At 38.6% G+C, this 11,471-nt stretch overlaps 1 protein-coding gene across 1 annotated transcript in view; it reads right to left on the reverse strand.

Moving 5' to 3' along the window:
• The window catches only part of LOC107752910 (titin homolog), a 31,419-nt gene that overhangs the window by 4,431 nt on the left and 15,517 nt on the right, over positions 1-11,471 (reverse strand). Inside the window, exons 15-27 of the mRNA XM_016568983.1 lie at positions 6,093-6,160; positions 5,389-5,481; positions 5,216-5,284; positions 4,881-4,964; positions 4,678-4,770; positions 4,412-4,501; positions 4,137-4,229; positions 3,609-3,701; positions 3,446-3,512; positions 3,019-3,232; positions 1,986-2,172; positions 1,786-1,909; positions 821-1,257 (exon numbers count right to left, since the gene is read on the reverse strand). Of these exons, the coding sequence (XP_016424469.1) occupies positions 821-1,257; positions 1,786-1,909; positions 1,986-2,172; positions 3,019-3,232; positions 3,446-3,512; positions 3,609-3,701; positions 4,137-4,229; positions 4,412-4,501; positions 4,678-4,770; positions 4,881-4,964; positions 5,216-5,284; positions 5,389-5,481; positions 6,093-6,160 (1,712 nt within the window). The remainder of the gene's footprint in view (positions 1-820; positions 1,258-1,785; positions 1,910-1,985; positions 2,173-3,018; positions 3,233-3,445; positions 3,513-3,608; positions 3,702-4,136; positions 4,230-4,411; positions 4,502-4,677; positions 4,771-4,880; positions 4,965-5,215; positions 5,285-5,388; positions 5,482-6,092; positions 6,161-11,471) is intronic.

An 11,471-nucleotide genomic window follows, 5' to 3' on the forward strand; every position in this document is an offset into this window, starting at 1 on the left:
GTTGTGCCTGTGGATGAGTATCCAACAAGGACTGGTGGGAGGTTGTCCTGCTCCACGTCACAGTTGCCGAGTGAAAGGAGAGTTTTATAATGACAGGACACGCATTTATACAACAACACTTTATTCAAAAGGAAGAGCCGTTCCGTTCCGCGCGTCATACGTCATTACGCTCTTTCTGCGTCATTGCACATGCGCAGTCCTTTCAGTTTCGGGGTTCAATCCGATCGAGTGTTTACATGCACTCTCAATCGTATTAGAAAAGGAATAAACCACCCCCTTCAATCCGATCGAAATTTAATTCCGATCTAGCTCAATCAGATCGATTAAGGTGTTTACATGAAGGCTTTTCAGTCCGATTGAGCCGTCAGTCCGATTACAAACTGATTATTTGGTTGCATGTAAATGTAGCTGTTCCACTCTATATTGAGTAACTTGCATTCTAGACAAAGTATTTCATTACTTCTAAGGAAATAATTACCAAGATGTCTACATTTGCATAAATGAAAATAGTTCCAAACAAAGTAAAAGAAAAATCATCAGCTGCACCTCTGTCCAACAAACATTAGTAGTGTTTTGTTCCTGAATGAGTCCGTGTACTCACTTTTTTTCATTCCATAATGAATCAGTTTGCTTAAATCTTTGAATTAATGGTTTGTTGACCTATTTATAGACAGTCATTTCTGACGTAACAATGTAACTGCAGACAGTCACTGTAAAATCCTCACCACTAATCCACTGACAGTCTGACTGATACAAACAGTGTGTATAATAATGGTGTAGATTCAAATGAACAGCTAGCTGTTAAATGAGAAATACTCACATCATTGCCTGGCTCAGATTTAGTAGGGTCTGAGGCTGGAGGTAGTGCTGACTGAGGAGGCAGGTAGATGAGAGACAGGGGTGCTGGGCTGCACGGGCTGCAGTGGGACCCCATCCTCATTGAGGGGGTTCTGATGGAGCTCTGCGAGAGTCTGTGAATGCTGACTTCTGAACTTGCTGTAATGAGTGACTGCTGTGATCTGTGAGTGCTGTAAACTGATCTGGGAGAGTCTTCATGTGCTTCATGTGTGTCTGTACTCTCTCGGTCTGTATCAGCATCCATGTCAGAGTCAGTATAGGTGTGTTCTGGTGTGTTCTCAGTGTTTTCTAGTTCATCCTCTGAGTCGTGAGTCGTCACCTCTCTCTCATGGGTCATCAGTCTCTCAGGCTCATCCACTGGATTTGCCATCCATTCAACATCCTGTGGCCGAGGTTTTCCTAAAACAGAGGCATTGAAATGTGATTTTCTTTAACATGTTCTTGATTTTTTTCTGTTCTGTTTTTTAGGCAGCTCTCTTCTAAGGGCGTATCATAAGGAAAAAGTGCAGTGCAATACTCTAATAAAGAAAAATAAACACTATTGTTCAAAAATATGGGGTCGGTAAGATTTTTACATTTTAATAATTTTGTGTGAACATTTTTTCAGGATTCTTTGAAATAGAATAGAAAGTAAAAAATGGAAATTGAATTATTGTATAACATTTTTGCATTTCTTTACTGTCACTTTTGATCAATTTAATGCATCCTTGCTGAATAAAAGTATTAAATTCTTTAAAAATATATCCTAAGAAACAAACACACCCCAAACTTTTGAACAGTAGAAAAAAAACTGTTTAAAATTATTTAAAAAAAAAATAGTCTTGACACTTTTAAGTGTTGCATCATATTAATGTTTTATAATATAAATGTAAAATATTCATGCTGCTGCTGGAGACAGCTCACTAGTTTATCTTAACATAAACTCACCTACAACAAATGCTGGTTGACCCTTTTTCTTTTTAACTTTAACTGTCAAATTCTGGGCTTTTATAGGCTCTTCCTTTTCTTCTTTAGTCTCTTCTTTTTTCTGTTTTCCTGTTTTCTTTTTCTTCTGCAGATTGAGAGCATATTATAACAAATATAAGGCATATAAAATCAATATGAGCATGGACTAGTATGTAACTCACTTTCTTTGAAGTAGAAGTGGGATCATCAGGAACACTGGTATTCTGGGTCTCAATGTCTTCATGAATTTGAACACTCGTCCCTTTTGATTTGCCTGTTTGCTTATTAGACTTTTTATTTTTCTTCACTTTCTCCACCAGCGTGTGTTCTGTGTCTTCTCTTCCACCTGTGTTTTCCGAATGACCTTTTCTGTCAAAACTAACAACAATGGATATCATATATATTAATGGGAATCATTTGGAGGAGAGTGTCGGAAGTTCACAAGTTAAAGATATAGCCCAGACGGAGTGAGGTAGGGAGTGAAAGAGATTTACTGATATGAGCTCAGATGTGAAGTGATACCCTAATCTCCATTCGGCTTTCTCCCCACTCACAGGGCCTGAGAAGGGTTCGGGCTGAAATCTGAGCTACAATCAAAGTGTGCCGGAGATTGGGACAGATGGAGTGACGAGAGAGGAATGCAAACAGTGATTAGACAGGATATTAATGAGTCCCAAAAACCTTGGAGCCAGGCTGTTTGACCTCTGTCTGACCTCTGACCTGAAGTCGCAGCCTGCTTTGTGTACACCAAAACGCAATGGGAACACAAGCAGGCTGATGATTGAAGAGGTAAGAACTGATGAAGTGGCCAAAATTGAGAGGGAGGAGTTTGGGGAAATTAAAAGGACGTCAGGGGATTTACTGGCCAGAAATTACAAAGAGCACTGGGTCATATTTAACCCTCTCTGATAAAATAATTATAAACTATAACTGCTAGTTAACTAAAGCAGTATTTTGTTACCGTTTCTCTCTGACCGGGTCTCAATTTAGCACAATAATAGAAACTTTTTCAACATAACACAATCCCTTATGCATCATTTATTTGGATAGAGGGGTTATATGTGCATGCTGGGAACATTCAGGGAACTTACTGTCATTTGGCTTTACGAATTCAAATACACAAGCGTGTCAATCATACTTACCAGTCCTGTGCATCAGTGCAGATTTTATAAACACAAAAACAAGAGCACAAAATTACATGTGACTGAGACTCACTCTGCCTCCGTTGGTAATCCTGTCTGGATTTCTGACTGTCCTTCAGGAGACAAAGAATCCGGTGAATGTGCTCTGGGAGTGAAATGTGTTGATTTAGGGCTGATAGCAGGCGCAGCACCTTTGGACTTCCTTGACCTCCGTGTCACCTTTGTTTCCGGCTGTAAAGTTGTTGTCTTTACTTTTCGGTTTCTTTGCACCCCAGTGGCCTCCTCTCCTGCTGGCAGAATCACAATTATTTATAGTTTAGGTAATACTTTCAAGGGATTTGGAGCAAAGAAATGCAGAAATTGTTCTACTCTGAATGTTCAGTTATTAAAGACATTCAACATCTTCTTTGACTTAAATGGAAAAATCTAGGGCAGAGCTTAGATACCAGATCAGCAGCATTACTCTTTATGTTGCTGTGCAGAGCTGTAACTCAGGTTACCGGTTTTGTTGAGCTGGTGAGTCGTGGAGCTGCTCATTTCCTCTAATCTCTCCTCAGGTAAATAGATCTTGAGAGAGACGGGATAAGACTCAGTCAGATTAAGCCAGATGTTAATGGACAACTCATAATGGTATGCTACATGTTATACCAGTGAAGGAATTACCTGTTCATCCTGAATTATTTCACTTTCAGAGCCGAAACAATCCTCCTTCCTCTTGGCTTTAGTCTGCTTTGCATGGGATCTCACCTTAAATGTCTACAGAAAACAGCATCACTCATTCACTACTGTTCAAAAGTTTTGGGTAAGTACACTCTAAAAAAATGCTGGGTTAAATATAACCCAACCGCTGGGTCAAAACAACCCAATAGCTGGGTTTGTCCCTTTTTAACCCAGCGCTGGGTTATATTTAACCCAGCATTGTTTAGAGTGTAAGTTTCTTAAAGAAAAAAAAAAAGAATACTTTTACATTTTAAAACACATCAAAATAGAAAACAATTATTTTAAATTATAATAATATTTCACAATATTACTGTTTTTACTGTATTTTTGATCAAACAAATGCAGCCTTGGTGAGCATAAGAGACTTCTTTCAAGTGTTGCATGGTAGCAAGAGGTTTCATAGGTTATTACGATGTGAAGATAATCAGTTTTATAATATTGTGCTACACAGTGTAAAAGAGGAAAATTCACCTGCGTCTCATGGACTATTTCACTGTCAGCACCTAAACAATCATCCTTCCTCTTGGCATTAGTCTGCTTTGCACGCGATCTGACCTTAAACACCTAGAGAAAACAGCATCTCACATATTTCATTGCGATTTCCACCTGAATCAGTAGCTCTTAGGTCAGCTGGTCTGAACATGGTTTAGGCTTCACAGATTAAGACTTTCTGACTGCAGAGGTTGAAGGTGACTGATCTCATAATAGCGTACTAAACTGCAAACAGTTCAAAGAGAAAGACTCACCTTTTCCTCCTGGATGAGTTCACTGTCAGCACCTAAACAATCATCCTTCTTGGCATTAGTCTGCTTTGCACGTGATCTGACCTTATATACCTACAGAAAACAGCACCTGATATATTGTAAATCTGTTATTTCCATCTGAATCTATAGCTTTTTGTTCAGCTGGTCTGAAGATGGTTTAGGCCTCAGAGGTTATTAAGACTTCCTCGTTGCAGCGGTTGAAGGTGACCAATCTTATAACAGCGTAATAGTAAAAGAGGAGGACTCACCTGTTCGTCCTGGATTATTTCATTGTCGGCACCTAAACGATTTTCCTTCCTCTTGGCTTTAGTCTGCTCTGCATGTGATCTGACCTTAATCACCTACAAAAAAACAGTGTCTCTCCACAAAATCAGTTATGCTGGAACCATAAGTGAACTGTTACTTTGTTATAACAAATCTCATAATAGTGTGCTAAATGAGGAAGACTCACCCTTTCTTTCTGAATTATCTGACAGTCAGAGCCGAAATCGTCCTCTGCATTATTCTGTTGTGCATGAGCTTCCACCCTAAACACCTACAGAAAAGATTCACTAATATGATAGATAGATAGATCCTGTGTTTGCTATTGCTGTGACTTATTGATTCAGGATACTGAACTTATTGTAGTGGAATGTGTAACGCAGAGGAAATTTTAAAAGAGAGAAAGTCATACAGGTTTGGAAGGACATGATGACATGAAATTAAACTCACCTGTGCATTATTAACAGGTTTATTGTCAGAGCCATTTTCCTCGTCCTCATCCTCCTCTTCCTCATCCACCTCCTCTTCCTCATCCACCTCCTCCTCCTCCTCTTCCTCCTCCTCCTCTGCATTAGTTTCTTCATGAGAGCTGACCTTAAACACCTACCGAAAGCAGCATGTGATTTTTCACCAAAAATTATCCTGAAATTTCCCAGAGGTCATCATCAATCTGATGTAATCATGTTCAGAAAGCTCACCTGCCTCTTCCGAACTGTTTTATTGTGGGAACCTAATGGATGCCGCTTCATCGTCGTGTTCATTTTCTCTGCAGTTTTACTGACCTTAAACTCCTACAGAAAATAGCACCACACAAATATTTAGTGATTTTTACAAAACCAATTATCCTGTAGAATTCCTCAAAATGTTCAAGCTCATAGATCATCAAGGCTTTCTGGCAAAAGAAGCTGAAGTTAGGATCAAAACCCTAAAGAAAATGTCTGATTAGTTTTATGGTGTAAAGTTCTTGTGTTTTTGCCATTGCTCTGCACAATGTTAAGGATCACATGGACGGAAAACTTCTCTGGTGCCAAAAAAGCACTTAGCGGTGTCCTTGATCAATCAATGAATCAATGTAACAACAGATTGCACCTTGCATGTTGCTTGATTAATAACAACTACTGATCAACACATGCTGTGCTCCACACAGAAGTATAAAAAGAATATTAATTGAGAGCAAAGTCATGCTGGCTTTGTCGGCATAATGGAAATATCATTAATTTGGGAACAGAACTGGCTTTGATTAAAGGGGATTTTATCTGACCTTGATATGTTGAGGTGGGTGCACTGAACTTAAGTTCATAGTTAATTCCTTCTCTCTCTCACTGTGAAATATTTCATGCTACATTATAAGTGTGTCTCTCACTCTCAGCAGCTATAGTGGATGGAAAGGTTGAGGTCATACCTCATGACTAGAGTCAAGCTGTTCTGTGTTTAAAGTAGTTTCTTCAGTATTACTTGTGGTGTCTTCCTCTGCAAACAGACATAACATGTTTCTGCATGACTATTAAAGGAGTTAATAAATGCATTCAAATATATCCTAATGTTTGGGTTCAGCTTTTTTTGGAAAAATGAGTTAATACTCTTATTCTGCAAGGGTGCATTAAATTAATGAAAAGTAACCGTAAAGATTTACAATATTACAAAAGATTTCTCTTTCAAAAACTCTGTTTGAATGTTTATTTTCCACTCATCAAAAGTTCTGAAAAAAAAAAACTTTTAAGCTTAACTTTTAAGCAGCACAAATGTTTTTTCAGCTTTGATCATATTCTTGAGTAGCAAATTAGCATATTAGAATGATTTCTGAAGGATCATGTGACACTAAAACTGGATTAATGGCTGCTGAAAATTCATATATTCAAAATATATTAAAATAGAAAGTAGTTCATTTTAAATAGAAGTAATACATCTGTCAATATTACAGTTTGATCAAATAAATGCAGCCATGGTGAGCATAAGAGACTTCTTTAGAATTAGATGAAAAATTGTTGGATAATTTGACTTCTTGACAGACACTACATATTTTAGAACTAGTGCAACAAAATAACAAGTAAACAGTGCACATTAGGTGTTTAACTCACCTTTGTATCTGTATTTTGTCTTGTGTTAGTTTGGTCACAAATAAAACAGCTAAATCAAAGTCTTCATTAAGTGTACACAAAATGACTAACTGAATTGTACCATCAACATTCACAATCAGCTTATTATGATCAGTACCAGTTTGCTTCTGCCATAAATCTTTATTTTGACACACAATTTTTAAAGTCAGGGCTGGTAAATCTCCCACTGGTAATTACAACTTCATGGTGGCACTCAGCTTGTAAATACAATCATTCTGACATGCAGGGCCGTTTCTAGCCAATTTGACGCCCTAGGCGAAATCCCTATTGCCCCCCCCCCCAGTTGCTTGTCACATTCAAATTGGTTGTCATAGTAACAACACTAATTTGTGGAGATTCAGTGCATTGAGTTCCACAAATCTGAATGCATTATTTGTAAATTGACTGTTAAGATAAACATTTTGCACAACGTGCGCTCATTGGCGCCCCTTCAGCTGGTGGCGCCCTAGGCGACCGCCTAGCTCGCCTATGCCTAGAAACGGCCCTGCTGACATGACATGAACGCACTGGGCTGTCATAAGGCTGAAGTTTAGTATGCTTGCGTCGCCTCTAATCAGGTGGACGAACCTCATGAAAAAGTGCTGCATTCCACCAGGGGGCACAAGAAACTTAGGCCTGTCCCAAGCATGATCAACAAAAACCTCAACAGCACATGACAGCAGTTCAGCTTGCCATGCTAAATTTATTTATAATAGTATGTTTATGTGTCTAGTCATTTCTCAGTCAAATCTGGTATATCTTTTTGTCTGAGAAAATAGTTCTGAAGTTACAGTGCGGTTTGATTTAGGTTGTAGAATAGCAACCGCAGCTTCTCAGTTTGCCATTTGTACAATGTATTTTACTGACACAGATATTCGCACGCACACTTTTGCATGCCAGATTTCTGTCTTCTGCATTAAACCATGAGTGAGCAAGCATGTTTAGTGTCCTGCTGTAGGATTTGCAGTGTTTTTCTTTGTGCCTCTCGCTGGATCACAGCCTGCGCAACCGGCCTGTAGTCTGGACACAGAGTGGCCAGTTATTTTGCACCCCTGCACCAGCCAGTGATGGTTTATTTTTCAGCAAGTCTGTCTGCTTTAATGGGTTCCAGCTCTGCTTTGATGTCAATGAGGCAAAGAAACGGGTGTGTAGAGGAGATAGACAGCAAGAGGGAGCGAGTGTAACCGAGGGGGATGGAAAGAGCCTCACACATTCGCCTGTAAGGCTGTGTGAACGCAGCGGCGACCCCATCCTCAGGAGAGAAGGGCTGCATTTTGTTCCACATTCTTGCTGTGTGCTGTGAGTGAGACCTCTGCTCTGTCTCTTCACACCCCGCTCACCTTCCACGCCCTCTGATCTTACACACCCATCCACTGCAATTATTCATCCTGCATGTCACAAATCCTGCCGAAAAGCAACAGGACTGCTATTCTGCTTGCTTTTTCCTTCTGTCTTTTTCTTGATTTTTGTCTCTGTCTCACTTCTTTCTCTGTTTCTGTCAGAGCCCCAGCTGAACTTCTGTCTAAACAGGCGATGAAAATGGAATGTAGGTCACTAGATTGTTTTTAACTGGACTCGTGCTTATATTTCATATATAAAATATAATATAAAACATCTCATCTTGTTAGTTACCTCACTATTATTATTAGTAGTTAGACTGGCCACACCTCTTCATTGTTAAATAACAGTTTAATTAATGTTAAGATCATTTTGATCTCTCACTTTTGTCTTTTTTTTTTTTTTGCACAAAAGATCTGGGGCTTCATGTATAAAACTTTGCATAGATTTCATCCTAAATGTGTATGTATGCACAAAAGGCAGATTTGTAAAACCATACATATGCCAGAAACTGCCAGAAAGCAAAATTCCCTTTAGAAATACAAGTCAGTGGAAGATTGTGCATATATGCATCCCCACCCCGTTTTCTCTCCAAAATAACTATATTCTGTTTTACTATAACCTCATCTGCATATCATTTCCATATGCATATTTCCATCCATGTGATACTACCATGTTTAATGATAACCTACAAGACACTAGGAAAATATGGGCTGTAAATGCCATTTGTGCCCTTACAATGCATTGCTAAAAATCATTCAGTATCCTTTTAGAATAAAAACATCTAAATATCCATAAAACAAAATACATTTGCCAGACTTTTCACAGCAAGTTTTTAAAGAGGAATAATTGTCATTCATTCCATTTGGCAAAATATTTGTAATTGTTTTAAACCAAATTTATGTAGTTTTGGTGATCAAGTAAACATATTATAGGTTGTTTCGATTTTCTTACTCGCAACAAATAGATATATATTTTTGCAGTGAAAATAAAATTGTCTAACATAAGTAATTAACTTCTGGATTAGAGGTGGCGGGAGACCTGTCTACTGATTTATGTGATTCCTTTTTAAACTTTTTCATAAATCGAATTTCAGATGTACATAATAACATTAGTCATTGTTCGTATGCTGTTGTTCAGCAATCTACATCTGATGTTACTTTCTCTGATTTTGAGCCGATCTCTCTTTCAGTCCTTGTGGATATTATACTTAAACTAAAGACTACAACTTCCCCTCAAGATATTGTTCCGACCCATTTGTTAAAGCAAGTTTTCAATTCAGTCGGCCCATTTATAGTGTCCATAATTAATAAGAGTTTGTTTTCAGGGGTTGTGCCTGATTCTTGTAAACATGCTGTGGTTCAACCCCTTTTGAAGAAATCAAACTTGGATAAGTGTGTGTTAGCTAATTTTAGACCAAGCTCGAAACTTCCATTCTTGGCTAAAATTTAAATTCTCATTCAACTTCAGTCATTTATTGATGCAAATGAGATCTGTGAAGTGTTTCAATTGGGTTTTTAAAAAACATCACAGTACAGAATCAGCCTTGCTGAGAGGTTTTAATGATATTTTTCTTGCGACCGACCATGGTAATTTTACTGTACGTCTACTCCTGGATCTGACAGTAGCGTTTGACACAGCTGACCATCCTATTCATATATCTCGTCTTGAAACGTCTGCGGGTATTTGTGGAAATGCCCTAAGATGGATAAAGTCATACTTTCAAAATAGGAGTTTTTTGGGTGGCATGGGAGAGTATGTATCGGCCTCGGCACCCATATCATGTGGTATCCCGCAAGGTTCGATCTTAGCACCCCTTTTCTTTTCTCTTTATATGCTACCGTTAGAATTGATTTTGGATAAATATGGTGTGTAGTTTCATTCTTATGCTGATGACACTCAATTGTATTGTCTTTTAAATCAAACTTTTCCAGTGCCTTGGAGCATTTGTTGGCCTGTGTAGATGAGGTGAAGTCATGGATGGCTGCAAACTTTTTGAAACTTAATGAATCGAAAACAGAGGTGATTATAATTGGTCCCTCTGAAATCAGTGATATGGCTGGATTTAACCTGGGTACATTGAGCCCTTTTAGGAAACATCAAGTAAAAAATCTGGGTGTGATCTGTAACTGCTTTAAAATGTAACTTTCGAATAAGTGAAATTGTTAAAGCTATTTTTTATCCATTAAGAATGATTGCTAAGATTAAGCCTTTCTTAGTGCATATAGACTTGGAGAAGATTTTTTTTCCTGATTAGATTATTGTAATTCACTTTACTATAATACTCAAACAAAACTTTTGGACAGTTTACAAATGGTCCAGAATGCAGCCGCAAGACTACTGACAGGTACTCGGAAATATGACCATATTACCCCTGTTTTGAAATCATTGCATCGGTTACCAGTACCTTATAGAATAAATTTTAAGATTTTAATCTTAATCTGTTTAATCTGTTTTTAAATCCTTAGTTTAAATCCCTCCATACACTACTGATCTTCATGTTTGGGAGTCAAAGAGATCATTACGATCTAATGCACCTAATCTCCTACATGTTCCTCGATCAAAATTAAAGGCCAGAGGTGACCGTGCTTTTGCGGTATAGCTGCCCCAAGGCTATGGAATAGTTTACCTGTGTATTTGAGACAATTATCATCTCTGAATGAATTTAAGAAACAGTCAAAAACATATTTCTTTACATTAGCTTTTGATCAGGGATGAGTGCTGAGGTATTGTCCTGAGAGTCTTTATTTAGAAAGTGTCTGTTTCAGAAGGGGCCTGGATAGCAGGAAACGGGCGAATGAAGAGAGCGCTTGCATGGCGAGCCAATGGAGATGGAGGAGGGGGTTCGTTGGGTTAAGGCGGGTCGGTGGGGGTTGAGTTTCTGACCAGTGACAGGATAAAGGAAACAGAGCAGCTCCAGAGGTCGGCTTGAGAAAACACAGCCTCTGTCAGTCACACAGACTCCTGGGCTGGGATTAGGCCTCAGTCTGGGGGGGGATCAGGTTTCTCTGTCCGGGATACCTCACTGCTGCAAACCACTACCAGATGTGGAGCAGCCTGCATGAGAGCAGGAGGAAGGGGGCGCCGTGTGCTTTATATGCATGTTTGTGTTCCATTGTACTGTACTATTTTTACTTGTATTTTACTCGTTAGAGCACATATGAGATGAGTTTGAGGATGGGGTGAATTTCTAAAAAAGGTTGGTTATGTAAAAAAATGCAAATTTGATGAAAGGTTCTTAAGTGAACCCATATGAAGGCTGCAACATCTACAGCTACATCAGACATTGAGCCCATGAGATGGAAACTCATTAATTGTTAAATTCTATTATTTGGCTACTCTTTTAT

The sequence above is a fragment of the Sinocyclocheilus rhinocerous genome, unplaced genomic scaffold (genome assembly GCF_001515625.1).
Source record: "Sinocyclocheilus rhinocerous isolate Xijiao unplaced genomic scaffold, SAMN03320098_v1.1 scaffold1252, whole genome shotgun sequence".
In the NCBI taxonomy this organism is placed as follows: domain Eukaryota; kingdom Metazoa; phylum Chordata; class Actinopteri; order Cypriniformes; family Cyprinidae; genus Sinocyclocheilus; species Sinocyclocheilus rhinocerous.